The sequence below is a fragment of the Excalfactoria chinensis genome, chromosome 2 (assembly GCF_039878825.1).
Source record: "Excalfactoria chinensis isolate bCotChi1 chromosome 2, bCotChi1.hap2, whole genome shotgun sequence".
In the NCBI taxonomy this organism is placed as follows: domain Eukaryota; kingdom Metazoa; phylum Chordata; class Aves; order Galliformes; family Phasianidae; genus Excalfactoria; species Excalfactoria chinensis.
The window spans coordinates 107,168,386-107,185,795 of NC_092826.1; the positions used below are offsets into that span (position 1 = coordinate 107,168,386).

The window sequence follows — 17,410 nt, forward strand, 5'->3', positions numbered from 1 at the left end:
GAAAGTGTGAGAAATGAAGGAAGAAATGAGAGTAAGTGATAAATATCGGTTACAGTTACGAAAAGTGAAGTCGGTTCTATCTTTTCCGCTGTAAAAACGCAATAAATTTCTAACCACGTTTCCGAATTTTCAACTATCGTTTAATCTCAATCAAAATTCTATGAACAGGCACCGGTTCTGAATCAGAACGAGAAGCAAAGGCTGTTTCTACATTCGAATGTCAGTAACGCATTTCCTTATCCTCGAGTTTGCAAAGGATTCCTAAAGCCTCATCCATGCAGCTCTGCGGAAGCCGATTGCCAGCAATAAATAATGCATCGAAGGAAGAGGCTTCGGTACGCGTCTTCTCACTCCCAGGATGCGGCTAGGGCTCTTCGCATCGGTTTTACATCAAGGCGGTGGCTTAAAGCAATCAAAAGGCTCTGTTTAATGGCCAAGCGAGGCTTCCCCCCGCGGAACTCTGCCCGCATGTTACAACCTCTTTGCAGCTCCGCTCCATATGCATCTCCTTTTCACACTTCCCTCTCCATCGCGGCTCCTACACCTGGTGCATCACGCGTTGAGCCCATTAGCTCCGACTCTTCCTTTCATCTTCCCCATGGCAGACGTTTCTATTTATCCGCTGGCAATCAATGTGTGGCGTCACCAGTGGTACTGTAATGACGACTGCACCATTGAGGATGACAGCTTAGAAAGAAGAGGGCAATGGTGATCCCTCCCAGAGCAGCACGGCACAGAGCAGCGCTCGCATCACAAGGTCACCCCATCTCCCCGCTGCTCCTCCGCACCGCCGGCAGCGGGTCGCGGGCTGCGCACGGGGTTGGGGCGGGAGCGGCGGGGAGGGGGGGGACGAGATCTGGATTTGTTTCCCCCCTCCCTTAAGAGAAGCTACGATGGAAAGCAGGAAGGAGATGGTGATGTTTCTGGAAGGGACTCAACTTGGCGCTCTGGTTGGCAAGAGGGTGCCTAATTTGACCGAAACAGTGAGGAGCCCCGCTCCGGAGCCACAGGAGAAGATGATCCCTCGGAACTGCCTCAGCCCCAGACCTGGCCCCTTGTCGTCCCGGGAGAGAGGAGGAGGAGGTGGCGGAGGAGAAGACGAAGAGGAGGTGGAGGTGCTGCCGGGGACAGGGACGGTGCCGGAAAGCCGCTCGGCGGCGGCTGCGCTACTCGGGGCCGGACAGCAGCCCCCCGGCTCGGAGCCCCCCTCCAGCAAAGGGCAGCAGAGCAGCTCGGACACCGAGTCGGATTTCTATGAGGAAATCGAGGTGAGCTGCACCCCGGACTGCGCCACGGGGAGCGCCGAGTATCAGCACAGCAAAGGTACCCAACTCCTTCCCATTCCTGCAGCCCCCTCCCGCTCCCGGGCCGGGGGGCAGCACCGGGGGGGCGGGGGGCTGCCGGAGGGGGGCTTCCCCTCGAAGCCGGGGCGGGGGTGGCGGGGGGATTCCCTTCTCCAGTCCAACCCTCGGCCCCTGGCTTCCGTGCATCGGGCGGCTAGCTGAGGAGGCAGAGGGCACGACAGCGGGCAGCCGCCGCGTCCCTGGAGGGCAGCCAGGTTTCCCTGAGCACCAAGTCTGCAGCCGACTGTCCCGCAGGGCCCCTTGGCCAAGAGCCCCCCACAATGATCCTTTCATTTTATTTTCATCCTTCCCCACTACGCGGACGGTGCATGCTCCAGGAAACCCCTTCGGATCGTCCCCAGCGGCGCGGTTGTGAGGGCGAAGAGGGTGGGCACGGGGGAGCAACATCAAACGGGTTTTCTGGCCGAGAGCTGTTTGTGGTTTTGCAGGATGAAATGTGCCCGGGCGAGTGCGGAAGCGCCCGTAAAGACCGTAAAATCACTCCTGCCTGCCCCAAGTGCGGTGGAGAGGTCCTTGTTTGCACGTTGGGGGGGATGGAGGAGGGGAGGTGGGGGGGGGGGGGGGAGGAAAGAAGAAAAAAAAAAGGGAGAGGTCCAAATTACCTTGTCACTTCTGTGTCTCGATGGCGCCAGCTCGGAAATGGTCCCAATGAATTAATTGCCTTTGGTCTCGGGCACAATGAGAAAGAGTTGCATTTGAAAGCAAACGCAGCGGCCAGGCCCCATCTCCCCCTGCCCCCACTCCCTATTCCCACTTTCCCATCCCGGCAGAGCCCCCCCCCAGCCATGACAACGATTCTCTTCTCTCCTCTGCCCGCTCCTCCATCACTTGAAGAAGAAGCCGTGAAGTGCGGACGGCGATTTCTGCCCCCATTCCGTCCTTTAGGGGCTCTTGAAAAACATCCCACCTCGAGCTCTGGAGGCTAAGCAGAGGGTTCCCAGAGCTTGGCACCCTCCTCGGGATGGGGGCTGGGCTCCTGCCTGCCCACCGCTCAGCTCCCCGGCCCTCAATGGGCTGCGGGAAGGCCGTGGGCACACCTGCCCTTCCCAGCCCTCGGGGCCGGGGATGCTCCGGCTTCACAGCGCGGGGATAGAGCGGGTGGCCCAGCGGACGCTGCCGGGGTTCCGTGTGGTGCTTTGGGGCATCACCCCTTTCTCCCGCCCTTCTCCTCATGAATGTCTCCCAAGCATCCCTACTCTTGGGGAGCAGGCATAGAAAAGACACAAATGGGGAGGCGTGGGGGGGAGAGGGCAGTTCGATGGGGAGGCAGACGGGGAACATTCCCTCGTGCCCACCCGTCTCCAAGCACGTGTCCCTTCCGCGGGTTCCCCTCTTAGGGCCGTGCTCCGAGGCTCGGGCCGGCAGCCCCGGCGGCGGCGGGGATCACGCCAAGGGCGGCGGCGGCGGCGGCTCCCAGGGCCCGCTGAGCTGCAGCGCCAGCGACCAGATGCGCCGGTATCGCACCGCCTTCACCCGCGAACAGATCGCCCGGTTGGAGAAGGAGTTTTACCGGGAGAACTACGTGTCCAGGCCCCGGAGATGTGAGCTGGCGGCTGCTCTAAATCTGCCAGAAACCACCATCAAGGTACACACGGCTCGGACATGTTTCCAATTAGCACGATATAAATCTATATAGCCAAACTTCCTTGCAAAACTCGGGAAAGCACTTCACCAGCGCAGCCCTCTCTCACTCCCCACCCCCCGCCCCTATCCCGGCTCTGCCCGCACCCCGCACCATGCGGCATTGCGGGGGAGGGGGACGACTCGGCTCCAGGGCCATCCCAGCCAGCACCGCTAATCCGGTCTCTCCCCACTGGATTATTGCTAATCCTCCCTTCAGACCTATCCAAAACTCTCTCGGCTGTCGAGGGAGGGAATAGGAAGGCAGTAGGAGCTCCAAATCTCTTTTATCCCCTCTTTGCTTTACTATTTGTTATTCCATTTGCACAACATAATAATAATAATAAAAATAATAATAAAAAAAGGAATCCCAGGTAATTCTGTCTACAAGAGGCAGAGTTGTCGGGTTTGCCGGAGGGTCCTCCCTGGGACGAGCCCCAGCAGGAAGAAAGAGAGATAAGCAACCTAACGAGGCAAACCCAGTGGGTCTCAGGATTTACAGCGCTTTAAGCGATCCCTTCAGGGAGCGGGGGCTGGCGCCGGTGTCGCCTCGGCCATGGGGAGCGGTCCCAGGGCTCGGCCACGCACGGAGCCGGGAGATGCGCAGCGGCGGCGGGTGACGGCTGTGGCCTCCCCTCTCTTTGCAGGTGTGGTTCCAGAACCGGCGAATGAAAGACAAGCGGCAGCGCCTGGCCATGACCTGGCCGCACCCGGCGGACCCGGCGTTCTACACCTACATGATGAGCCACGCGGCCGCCACCGGCAACCTGCCCTACCCCTTCCCATCCCACCTGCCCCTGCCCTACTACTCCCACATGGGCATCGGGGCCACCTCGGCCTCGACCGCCGCTCCCTTCAGCACCCCGCTGCGGCCGCTGGACACCTTCCGCGTCTTGTCCCACCCGTACCCGCGGCCGGAGCTGCTCTGCGCCTTCAGGCACCCCTCTCTGTATCCCGCCCCGAGCCATGGACTCGGCAGCGCCGGTGGCAGCCCCTGCTCGTGCCTGGCGTGCCACGGCAGCCCGTCCAACGGACTGGCACAGAGACCCACCGGGTCAGACTTTACCTGCTCGGCCACCACCAGGACGGACTCTTTCCTCACTTTCACCCCCTCGGTGTTGAGCAAAGCCACCTCGGTTTCCATGGACCAGCGGGAAGAAGTACCTTTAACGAGATAAAGCTTCGTCTCAGGGTTGTTAAAAAAATCGCCCCTTTCCCGAGAGCTCTTTGAGTTAATGTACGTACTGCCGATGTTTATTTAATCGTGTTCTCTCCCCAGAAGTGGACACCTATGGGAAAAAAAATAAATAAATAGATTAAGGAAAAAAAAAAAAAAAGAAAAAAAAAAGGAAAAAAAGAAAAAAAAAGACTAAAAATAACTCGGTCTTGAAAGGATTTACATTCCAAGGGGAAAAAAAAAAGAACCAACCGAACAAGAATGAGCAGTGATTTATCTCGGAGAGGGTTTTAGGCACGGAGGAGAAACAAAATCCACCTGAATTAAACGCATTTCAGTAATGCACAGAGATGAGCGGGGACTTTCTTGTCAATTGACGGACTTCCTACCGGAGCCAGAACTTCTGCGGGTTACAGCAACCGATCTTATGCACAGACCTATGGGACTGAGAGGGGAAATCTGAAATACTTGAAAGAAACATTATCTCGATAACGAAATGGCTGGTGCTCACGAAGAAAGCAAAGCTGTGATCTACCGGGGCGTTCAGAAAACAAAACCAACGATCAAACAGCAAAACCAAAAGGTTTCAGGATTGCAACTCAATAGTATTATCCAGTAATTTCTATAGAGAGAAACAATGCTTTACCATAAAGAAAAAAAACTGACATTCTGTACATTGCTATCGTGGTTTAATTGCATTCTTTACTGTCCCTTGTCTCCTCCTTCGCTTTGAGCGGAATTGCAGCACCGCGTCTCCTCTTTCATCCCAACTTTTAGTTTTAAGAGGTAGACTGGAATTGGCAGGGAAAAAAACACGAGCTGCTGTTTCTCTACGGGTCAGAGCTATTTGTCCTTTAAGTAACAACGTCCTATTATCAGTCGCTGAAATGTGCACACACCGATGAAATTAGCAAGTGATGTATATGTAAGGAGGGTTTTTGAATATCGAATGTATAATGCTCCGTGAGCAGAGCCCCCGTGCCAAACGCTAACAAGCCGCCAAGGGAAGAGATTAGGTGACAGGGAGCAGCACTCCTTCAGACAATCACCAGTCTGTAAATTGGAGAGCAAAGGCGATTTCCCTTCCTTTGTACTGCAGCCTTCAGTTCTCTCATTGACTTCTCTTGGATGCGGCTCTTTCCCAAGCCCCCCCTTCATCCTCCCTTCCCCCCCCCCCCCCCCTTTTTTTTTTTCTTTTACATTTCAAGTGCTGTTTTTTATCTCCTTCCCCACCCCTGCTCTTTGCATCTGTATGTGCCCTTCACACTGCTCTCTTCCTTCTGGAGGAGGATTTCTTCCGCATCCCCTCCCCTTTCCCCTTCAGGTATTTCGGAAGGAGGTAGAGCCATCGCTTTTGCTCGGGTTTCCGTCAGCCTACGGTTCTAAAAGCGAACACTTACACCGAGCTGGGCTGAAGTTCCTTCCAAAACAGAATTTGTTTATATGACTCTATTTTTAAATAGCCCAAAGACCGTCATCATCTGTTACCATGTCGGAACAAAACACAGTACCACCACAGTACCACCACCGCCAACTGCAATGCTGACAGGCACATTATAACAACACATCATCCACATATTTGTTTTTTATTGCGCTTGTTTAAAAAGAAAAGACGAGAAAAACAAAACAAAACAAAAATCAAAGCGTTGCTTAAGACGAATTTCACCTCCGTGCGGTTTCTAACAGTTGCGGTTGGCCAAGCAGAACAAGTGCTGGCCGAACCGAGTCGGGCTGACACCTCCGCTATCCACTGTGCGGTCAGCTACTGAGGACCCTCCGGTTTGTTGTCGTTCTGTCCTCAGCGCAAGGAGCACATAGCAGCGCTCCGCTGCAGTGGATGGAAAGCAGGGGAGAGATACGGGCGTGCCAGGATATATTTTTCCAATCAGAATTTGTTTATGAGAGCCTTTTCTTATAAAACGGATCCAAAGTCACCATCTTTAAATCATTAAGGGCAGATTGTTCCTCCCTTTCTGAGCGAGATGTCCTCATGGACATGGAAACTGATGGCCCTTTTTGGACACTCGCAAATAGACTCCCCTCCCCCCACTCTCTGGAAATAACAACTGTAAACAGCGTCCAAGGGCAGAGCTAGGGAAAATCTTGGCTTCCCTCCCCCCCCGACTTTGTCTTTTAGCACGCTCGAGAAAAAAAAAGTCCAGTAAAGCAGAAGCTAAGGAGCGATCTAGAAGCTCTGGCAACGCTGGGGATAGGCGGCATCGGATGAGTCGGGAGTGCCGCACAGTAAAACCGGAGGGGTCCTGGGTGGCCGCGGCTACCTTCCCGGCCGGGCAGAGGCACCTGCTGCCATCGCGGGGCACGGTCGACCCTTATGGGATGCAGTGAGTTGCAATGTGCAGTGGGCTAAGGGGCTATATATATCTACATACAAGACTACATATTAAATATATATATATATATACACGCGTATATATGTGAGACAAAAACGCATATTTTGTATACATGGGGGTGCGTGATGTGCTTGTGAGTGGGAATGTAACCACACCGCACCAGCTCCGTCCGTAAAGGGGACAGTCCCTGTGCTGGGGCACGCACCGGGCACGGTCACCCCACACCCACAGCTCCTGCACCCCCTGGCCGCCTTGCCCGGAGGGGGCTGAGGCACGGAGGGTGGCAGTGAATTTCTCTATGGCTCGGTCACAGGGCAGAGATTGCTTGCGACAGGTAAATAGGCTCCGGGTCGCAGTAATGCCGAGAGTATTTTCAGTTAATAGGGGAGGGAAAATGAGGTGTCTGGAGCGATATTGGAAAGTACAAGATCGATGATCCGTCCTCGTGTCCAATCAGCAGCCTTTAATTGACTGTATTTTCTAGGTAATTGAGCCGCTGTGCTCCTAAATTGAAGTGGAAGATGTAACAATACATCTCGCCGGGAGGAATTACTCATTACTTCATAATGAAATTTTCCTTTTGCTGCGTGGGGCCGGGGCCATTAACGCCTTCACCGCCGGAGGGGGTGCCCACGGCCCTAGGCGGGCCATCGCTCTCGGCCACACGCGGGGCACCCACCGGGAGGGCAGCGGCTCTGCCTCGCCCCCCTCCCCCTCTCCGCCTCCCTCGCCCCCCTCCCCCCCCGCCGCCCCTCGGCTCCTCGGGTGGCCGGGGGTGAGACCCCCAATCGCTGAGGTCCTGGGCGGAGCCGGGCCCTGAGGGAGGTGCCCACCCCAGTGTCACCGGCGGGCTCTGGGCTGCCTTCGGGTGCCTCATGTGCCGCACGGGCTCCTCTCCCCCAGCCAGCCCAATTCGGCTCCGAAAGGCCTTCCCCGCCTTGTTAGCGTTTGATTGATTGCCTTATTAAAGCGTGTTCTTGTAAGTGTGACCGAGCTGATTGCACTGCATATGTTTGGGATAATGCTCATTTTAAACAACTGAATAATAATAATACCAATAAAAAAAGGACCACGAGAGGAAGAAGATGAGCTCTGGAGAACGGGTTAAGCCTAAACGATCCCGGGGAGCGATGGTGTAACTCGCGCATTAAATTGCTCCGTTACCATCAAATCACTCAGCCCCTTTCGACTCCTCTCAGCTCATCTCTGTTGTGTTTTATGTCACCTTCTGTGCCATTAAGTGAGATAGCGCCGAGACTGCCGCTTACGTCCCCGTCTCAGACCATACGTTTTTATTAGGGCTGTATGATTAAACGGGACCGGATCTGCTTTCCCAGCACTATTCTTTCCTCCAGCGCCCAAATCATTAGAAAATCGGCTCTCCATCTTTCCCATTTTCTGCTCGGCTGTTAGGTCGTTTGCCAGCACCTGCAGCAAGGCATGCGGCTCCCTTAGCTTTTGACTCGTGTATCTGAAGGATCCTTTTGTTTCCTATTCTTCCCCTGCTCGCACGGCCACTTAATTTTACTACCCCTCCTAACACCCTCTGCCATATGTCACCCCGATTCCGGGTCCCGCCGCTCACAATGCTGTCACCCTGGGTAGCGGCACCGCCGGGGTGAGTCGGAGCCTCCCTACCACAAACGACTCCGTTCGGGCGCATCAGGTTCCTGCGTAGGACGCGACTCCCACGTCCTTTCTCTTCATCCTTCATTCCCGAGCCCCCCGTTTGTTACCCGCTCCCCTCTCGCTGTTCATTTTCTCGTCCCCTCCGAGCCCGAGGAAGCTCTGAGCGCTGTTCTGGAGATGGGCAGATCCTGAGTAGAGCAGCATCCCATCTTTGACAAAGTTTTTTTCTTTCTTTTTCTAATTCTTTCATTCCCTCCTTTCAGACAAGAAATCACCACAGTTTTCTGCTTACTGTTTTTTTTTCTTTTTTTTTCCTGCTTTTTGCCTTTATTTTTCATCCCCCCACCCCCTCACCCCAGTTAAACTGAGTGTGCCCCCACCCAACCCAGGCTGACACCAATATTTACACAACCCGCGTTAAAGAATCACCATCGATGCACTGCGTGAACGTACACAGACACAAAGCAAGCGGGCAAAGTGCTTTTCTCCGCTGCCCTTCCTGCGAAGGAGTGCCTGGGATTTGAGGGACAGAAATTGCCACTTAAGAGCATCACATGAAAGTATTAAGTAATTATTTAAAACAAGGCTGTTTAGAAAAATATTTGTATTTATTGCAGCTGCTCGATTGGCCTCGTTAAAGCCGGAGAGCATTTAAATTGTGTTACAGTCTCATTTAAATCCAGTTTCGTTCCAGCAGGCTGCAGAGCCTGAATAGAACCAATCACTCCATAATGATGATGAATGAGAAATTAATTCAGATACAAGCAAGACAATTTAGGCCTTCATCTGTTTAAATAGCCTTCCAAGATTATTCGCAATTGCAGGTCACAGTTTTAATCAATTGTCCAATCTTGTGAAAGTCATATCCTTGCATCTTCATCGGGATTATTTATAGTGCGGCGGAGCCCAGTGAAAGGTACACGCTCTTAACAGGAACAATTACTTAAAGGGAAGCGTTCGCAAAATGAAAAACAAATGCCTCCGTGGGCAGTAAATGATGAGCCGCCTCCTCGCTCCCGGCACATCCTCGGAGGGAGGAAGGGAGCTGTAGAGAGGGCGGAAAGGGAACAACCGCCCAACTCCATCCCCTCACCAGCGGCCGCCAGCTCCTCATCGAGTGCTCTGTCATTTTTCCTTTCTGCCCGTTTGAAGACTTATAGATAGAGATGAGCCTGAAACCTTAAAAGCCTTCGGAATGAGGGCTCCAGGCTGCTGCCCAAAGCCTGGAGAGGACAGCGGGCTCAGAGGGACACCCGCTGCCAATGCACGGGGAAGGCAGCACCGTGGTGTGCCTTGGCTGTGAGAGGGACCGCTTCGGCCCCGCACCTCTCTTCCTAGGGAGCGTGTGTGTGGAGCCGGCCCAGGGGTGGGGTTTTCCCATACCTTGTCCCAAAGGAGAGCGGGACCGGAGCGGGCCGGCGGCCGGCATCCACCCTCGGGGAAGAAACAGGGATTTAGGGCTGGTGTGTGCACGCGTGACCGTGGTCCGTGCACGGGAACCCGGAGCAGTGATGCTCTCTACAACAAAAGCCTGCCCACAGGACCCCCGGAGCTCGGAGAAGCCGATCTCAGCGGCCGACTTTGATGTATTGCTGTCCAATTAGTGCCTTTAATTGGTGTCCTCTGGGACAGGCAACCCGGGAGCGTGGACGGCGGGCTCAGCAAGCTCTGCCCGCTCACGAGGCAACGAGCGCGTCTCTCGGATGGGAGCCCGGATCCCGCACCCCTCCGAGCGGTCCCACCGCTGCAAGCCGTCCCGTGGGGCCATTTGCTAAGGGACACGCTGTGCCAGAAGAATGCGGGGGTGCGGGGGTGGCTGCCCACAGCATCAGATCCCCCTTCTGCTCCAGAGGAGGAAGGGTGTTCATCGGCACTGTTTAAAACAGAGCGCACGTTCCTTCCAATTTGGCTAATGAAGGTCGTCTGTTTGGGGTAATTTTAGAGGTTAAATGAGGCTGAGTGCAGATTTAAAGATGCTTGATAAAACGTTTCATTTAAATGCCACGTACTGTATATATAGATCCCATTACGACGCTCTGGATTTACCTTGGGGGAGGAGGAAACAAAACAAACACACAGTCGGACAGGGAGAAAGAACCGCCGACAATTTATTCCGAACCAAAAAAGCTCAGTGGAAAAAGAAATTGATCGCTTCATCCATCAAACGTATAAAATACATTTCTGAGATCAGAAGTCGCTCTGAGAGAGAAACGGAGAGTCAGGGGGGAGGAAGTTCGTTCTTGACAAGCACCCTCAGATGGGCTGTGTTAGAAAAAACAGGAGGAATAAAAGACAGCTGTCACCGTAAGCTCACCTCGATGCACCTGTTTTTCTTTCTTTTTCTTTCTTTTTTCTTTTATTTATTTATTTATTTTCCCCGAGTACCCATAAAGCATTTTAAGGAAAAAGAAATCATACGAAGGCAGAGGAAGATGAGAGTTTTGATGAATAAGGAAATAAATTTGGTACAATGGAAAGTGGGGCTGACTTCTCAGTACCAACGTTAACAGTGGCGTCTCAAGGGAAGATGGCCGGCCCCAGGCTGCCTCTGCTGCCATCCATCCCCAGTGCCCTGGTACACCTCAAAGCACAGTTGGCAGATTTCTGCAGGGTAACTTTTCTGATCGACATTTGTAAGCTGAACTGTTTTATTTCCTCTTCTGCATTTTGTTTTTCTGCTTTGAAGTACTGCCTTTTTGCCACGTGCAGCTTGAGCAGCAATATGATATTACAGCAGGGATATCATTTACAGTTGGCCCCCAGAAGCAGACCCAGAGATGTCATGCATTGCCACCAGAAGTCACAGCCTGAAAATGCCACTTGATTTCACCCTGCTACAGTTACACTTTGCACCTTATTTGCCTCTGACCAGATTCTGAAAGTCCTAACTAACCCCCAAAAACATTTTTCCTTCCTTAGGAGAGGTTTGCTTACTGCTGTTGCGCTGCAGGATTCAAGATGAATTGCAGAGCAAATAAAGTAACTGTTACGAGGTCCACACAATTAATATGTGGCCTTGTACTCACATAGACTGTGAATCACTCCTGGGAATGAATTACAATTATTCTAACATTTACTCAAGCCTGTGTACTTTAGGGAGGGAAGTTTTCTCTAATGTGGAGACACTGAGTCATAGGTTCCAAAACCACTTTCCACAAATGACCTGACCTGAAATAAAATTTAATCCAAAACCAGAAGGTCTGGTTTACTAAACCTTCAGCTAGAAAGGAGCACAGACTCGCCTCTTCTGACAGCTACAAATTGAGTAGAAAATCATACAGAAAAGAGAAGGAAAAAAAAAGAAAGAGGGGAAAAACCTAGGTTTGTCAATGTTTATACTTCCCTTGCAGCCAGCTGTAATGTGGGCCGGGACCTATTCCAGAGGCAGGAGAGTGCTCAGACAGATGATGGAGGTTGGTTTGGTTCCAAATGATGTTCCTAACACATTCCTTGTTTGGTGGCAGTGCGGATTTGGATGAGAAGAGAAGCCTGAGTCTCTCAGCCGTTCTCAGCCCTGAGTAGTACGTTGCTGCCCACTAATGCTTGCTTATAAGATATGAGAACTTAGAGTGCATGATCCCATTCCCTTCTCCCTCTCTTTTGGTGCTCAGCTTCCCACCTGCAAGCCTGCATGCCATTTGTGTCACAAAGGCAAGCTTTTACAACAACTATGCTGCAGTACTGAGCAACTGAATATGATAACAAGACACTTAACTCCTGCAGCTATTAAGCACATTTTAACAAATCTAACTTCTATCCCCCAGGATAAAATGCAATAGCATCATTAGTTATAGTCCCCTACTTGAAGTCAACAGGGAAGTTTGTATCCATGTCTTTGACACAGCTACTTATTTTTGTACTATAATGGCTTCCAGTTGTCATCTTATATCTCAAATAATGTACCCAAGTATTTCTAGGCTGGTGGTGTGAGACAGGCAGGAAAAAGAGCAACATGACCTTCATTTTCTAAAGCTGCTTCACATCCACCTATGGGAATTTGGTGTGGGATCTTGAGGTCTGTGTGTGGGAAGGAGAGATGTTGGTACTGTACTGATTCCCAGTGTTGAGTTTCCTGGTATTGTGAGGAACATCCAATGGTATTCTGCAGCCCAGCATTCTCCAGCCAAACCCAAATCTCAGCTGAGATTTGAAGCAAGTGATGATCTGCAACATCGTGCAATTTTGGCACATCCAGAAGCTCATAAGATGCCCATACCTAATACAAAGTTGGTGTCCAGATATTTTGCCAGACAAAAGGTACCCCTAGGTCTGATTTTATCCTTCTCAATATCTAAGTAGTTGGCTAGGATAACACTTCAACACTATGGCACATGGCTTCATGGTGACGTGGCAACACCATATCTCCAACGTATTACTCCAGCAAGGGCAAAAATATCAACTCTAATAGCTCTAATCACTTTTTATTCAGGAACATGATTCTTTGAAAGGAGTTGTAAAGCTGAGCATCTGTGTGCACGTCATTTCACTCTGGCATAACTACTCCTTCAGCAAGGGATGCTACTTGAGTCATGTCTACTGCAATCTTCCATACCATCAGAAATCAGAGTTGTTTTCTCATACTGATGCTTTTAAAGTATGCCTCCAATACATCGTTTCCCATACTCACTACAATTTTGTTTCATGAACTGCCAGTTTAAATGTAGAAAAACCTACAGCTTTGTCCGTTCATCACACACTGTTAGATTTCCCCCCAGTTGTTTATTATGGTGCATTTGACAGTAAAAGAGTTTTGAAATAGGTGCCTGATGTGATTTGACCTACCAGCCTGTGGGGAATCTTGGTGGTATATGCCAACCACGATTCACTCTCACTGGCAAAAGCAAACAGAAGAGTTCAGGAAGAAGAGACCCCACCTTACTTTTTTTCTGGTAAAAAAACCCAAACATTTAGCAATTTATCCTTCTGTTCTGCTTGCTAAATGACTAAACGTTTATTTCCCTGTGTTCTTCATGGAAGAATTTTGCATGCTGCAGTAAAACACCATGCTGCCTTCACTCTGACAACCTGAGCAAACCAGATTTGTGTGGCCTGTCAGTGAGAGGCACTTTGTACAGTCACTGATCTCCGAGTGAGGCTTTCCTCTACACCATCCCCAATTTTACAGTCTCCTTTATAAGCATGCATGAGAGTACTTAGCATATGTTCCAGCAGTAGTCTGTCATTCATGTTTCGTCTTTTATTTCTATTTAACATTTCCTGTACAGGCAGCCAAGAATTGCGCTCGTCTGAAAGCAGTTCTGCAGCACTGCAATGGGACTTCGTGTTCTTACATTTCTCTAGTATGATCTTACTTTTCTCCATCTTTGTCTTCCAGGACATGTTCCCCAGTCTGCAAGGTCTATAAGATGCTACATACACGAACTCTTGACACACATTTGGTCTACAGCGGGCATGAACAAACTACTTGCTTGCAGCAGTCCCATGTCACGATGCTTTCAATATTGGCAACTCTTCATGGTGATCTTAAATTCGATTATTTGTTTGACAAACCTACTAATCAGGGATGCTGTATAATAAGGTGACAATGTACAGTAAGATTTGAACTTTGTGTGGTAACTTCCTTACAAAGCCTATGCTGAGGCATCTATAAACTCAACACATAATCTCATCAAAGTAAGTCAAATGTACAATGTCAAGACTTATTTTTTCTTAAAGCTTGTTGACTCACATCACTTATACACCTTTCCCATGTTCTTCATTAAGACTAATACCATGACAGCTTTGCTTTTATTTTCTTTTATATCGGCCTCATGTTAATCAGCCCAGTTACTAGGTCACCTCTTTCTATCCTTCTGAGTAGAAGCAAAACATTACCCCTTTTGGAATTCCACCAGTATTCCAAGATTTCTTGTAAATAAACATCAGGTTTCTCCCCAGTCACTTTAAAAACTGCAGATTTGCTGATTATTATCTCTCTATTCCATTAGGCATTGTTTAACACCCTCTTCATTTACTAATGTCATTTTTTTTACATCTCTCTGCTTTCCAAATACAGATTAAAACTTCCAGCTAGTATCAGTTGAGCAGATTTATTCCATTTTTGGTAAAAATTCAACCTTTTTCTTACTGCTTTTATGCATATCACCCTTGATTTTTTCCTCTTCTCTTTAGCTTCCCTTCTCAACTTTCTATATTTTAGAATTTTCAATCTACGCTAATTGCTATTTACTGCAGGTTTCTCTGCATGTTGCACATGTTTCCTTAAACTATTTGCTACCACTTTGTTCTCTCCTATCACTGTTCTGTACTCCAAAAGCTGCTCTGCCTATAGATATTGCTCAGAGTTGTTCACATTCAAGGTAATTTCCAGTCTCCAGCCACCTACCAGTTTCCAGTCTAAAAATGTACCTATCTTAGCAATGTTTGAACACCACTTTTTTTCCTTCTTTCTTTTCATGCTAGACAGCACGCCTTTCAAGTTGGATAATTGTCCATGATTTTTAGATTCTAACAGTGATGGTTTACTGCTACTTGCATAAGATAATAGAATAGTGCATGTGCTGTACTGAGTTTGTCCAGATGTTACTATTTTTATTCCTAGATATTGTAGACAAATTCTTAAGAGGTAATTCATCCCATTCTCAGATTTGATTTGGCACTTTGTGACTCACTCCTGTCAGCATTCTTGGTCTCTTTTAGTCAGTACATCAGTCCATGTGTATTTTAGCCCTTCTAGTCCTGAGTTATAATTATCAAATTGTCTTCCCTCCTCCCACTCACTATTCTTATCTACTCCATCTGCTTATCCAGGTCATAATCCGAGAGTGAAGCTCTGTTCACATGCACATCACACACTAATGATGCTTTTCCCAGGTAAGAATTTCCTGTGCCTTTCCTGTGTTACCCACACACTCTTCAGCTTCAGAAGAGGAATCTGAAACATTCATTTTCTTCACATTCTTTGTTACATTGGTTCAAGGTTTGTCATTTATTAAACCATAATTGCAGCTGGAAACATGCTTGTATCTTCAGCTGCCTTCCCTGAAGTCACTGTACTAATTCACTCCGGCTGTCCTAGCTAATATCCAACCACTCACTTACTCATGGATGAGACACATTATTCACACAGTCCCTTACTGGCACGTCACACCACCACCAAAGCAAACGTTCAGCTTCAGACCGGAAGCAAAATCTTGAGCTGACTTCAAATATTCTGCTTTTTGTAATGTGTAAGTGTGGAAAGATCTCCAAAAGTTTCGTATGGGTATTCATCTATCTATCACTTGCTTCCCTCTCATGGCTCCAGAGCCCTTCTTTAACCCCCTGCCACTAGCTGTAGTCAGTATCAGACCAAACACTTCCAGGATGATTTCACAAACATTTTTGCTTGTATCAGGCAATAAGTCTTGTTTTTTAACACATCCATTTTGGTGACTTCCTTATTGTACTTGCTGTGTGTAACCCAGCAGATACCAAGTTGCGATTTTTAAAACCTCTGTGTGCTTTGGAAATCCCACAGCATTAAGCATCTGGTTTAGCTACAACCCCACGTGATTTGAGGGGTCTATTTCAGTTCAAGCCATTTTCTGGCAATTTTTCCATTTTCCAAAGCTTTTAGCCATGTCATGTCATGTCGTGTCGCATCATGTCATGTCATATTATGTCACCCTGTGTCATCACGGAGACTTTCGGTACAACGCTTAGCAATGACCGATTAGAAGCAATGGTACATGAATGCAATAAAACAAATCTTAAATGGAATATTTGAATCTAAACAGTTTCCTTTTTTAACACTTTTCCAACCATTTTCACAATTTGTACGTATCTTTTACATGTAAAGATTATATTTTATTATTCAACTTGTGCTAAATAATATTTAAAATATCTCTGTACTTGCTACATCCATTTGAATTACTCCAATGAGCCACTGCTTTGCCTTCGGAATTCATGGTCAGTGATTCTCCTAATCCTTTGGAGATTTAAACCTTTCCCAACACAGGCTGCCCCACATCCACATTCTGTGATAAAATCAAGTGCAGAATTAGGTGTGTGGCCATTTACCTTATGATCTTGGTAATTTTGTCAAAGTGAGATATCTTTGCAATTTGTTTATACTCAAATATATGTGCATTCTTTTCCATCATTCCTCCTCTTCAAAATATTGATAAAAGTAATGAGCAGTGGTAATCCATAGGAGAGTGGCTGGAGGTTCTGTGATAGTTTTCCCTTTAGGTCAGGACTGTCTCCCATGCTGATCTATTAGCTCCCTCGTTCTCTGCTCATTTAGTATGCGTTACATTCAAATAATATTGCTTTTTACATCAGCATCTGGATAAACCCAAAAGGCATTCTGAATCTGCTAAAGAAATGCAGAAATCTTTACCAACCAAGTATGTTATCATTAAAATAAATGGGCACATCCTTTTAACAGGACTTATTCCTCCTTAATTAAGCAGACCAAAAAATGCTTTTGATGGCAGTAAGTTGTTTTGTCATCTCCTCATTCTCTGCTGGTTACATCTTACGTTAGTTCTTCTATGGCTCTGCCTGGAACTATTCATTTTAACTGTGGTATTTTGTTTGTTTGTTTGTTTGTTTTGTTTTGTTTTGTTTTTGTCTTTTTTTTTCTCCCAATCTCCTTGAAACTGTTTTGGTATTATAAGGATTTCTACATGTCTTTAACACACCCTGTACTCTTCAATGTTGGGTGGCAATTCTTTGAAAGGAAGTCTAGAATTCAATCCCATAGATAGGTTATCTACTCGATTTGATCATCTGCATTCGCAGATTGCCCTTCAATCAAGCACAATAACTTTTCATTCCATTATTTCAGACACTTCTATCTCTTAGCAGGCAGGTCAGAATGGGTTTGCCAAATGCACTCGTTTTGATCTTGCTATTCGAAATGTGCAGAGCTTCCAGTTTTAACTTTGGGCACAGAACTTGCTGTGGTTTTGTTGTATGCAGCTCCAGTATCTATTTGTAATACACTTTTTTATCAGTTTCTTTCCAATGCCCAAAACCAATCTGCCATAGAATCTGCCAGTGTAGATCAAATTAAGAAACTTAGAAAAACATTTGCTTCATTAGCAGAACTTCATCTTCCAGCTGCATTTTCACATGTGAAATTTGCTATTGAAGAGCAGTGCCAGCATCTTTGTGCTGTGTCAGTTTTCTCCAGCATTACTGCAAACACTGGTTGCTACAGCGTGCTTGCCCTTGCAGCCTCACATTCAGTTTGGGCACGTGTTTTCAATTGCATGCTTCATTCTTCCAGCACTTATTAGATACTTGGATTAGGAAAACAT

The 17,410-nt window shown here is 48.4% G+C and overlaps 1 protein-coding gene across 1 annotated transcript; it reads left to right on the plus strand.

The window, feature by feature from the left end:
• Positions 1-833: 833 nt before the first annotated feature.
• On the plus strand, positions 834-4,199 carry EVX1 (even-skipped homeobox 1). The gene is made up of 3 exons (XM_072329885.1): positions 834-1,323; positions 2,702-2,949; positions 3,632-4,199. The coding sequence occupies exons 1-3, from the start codon at positions 894-896 to the stop codon at positions 4,160-4,162; spliced, it is 1,209 nt and encodes a 402-aa protein (XP_072185986.1). The 5' UTR covers positions 834-893; the 3' UTR covers positions 4,163-4,199.
• Positions 4,200-17,410: the final 13,211 nt, after the last annotated feature.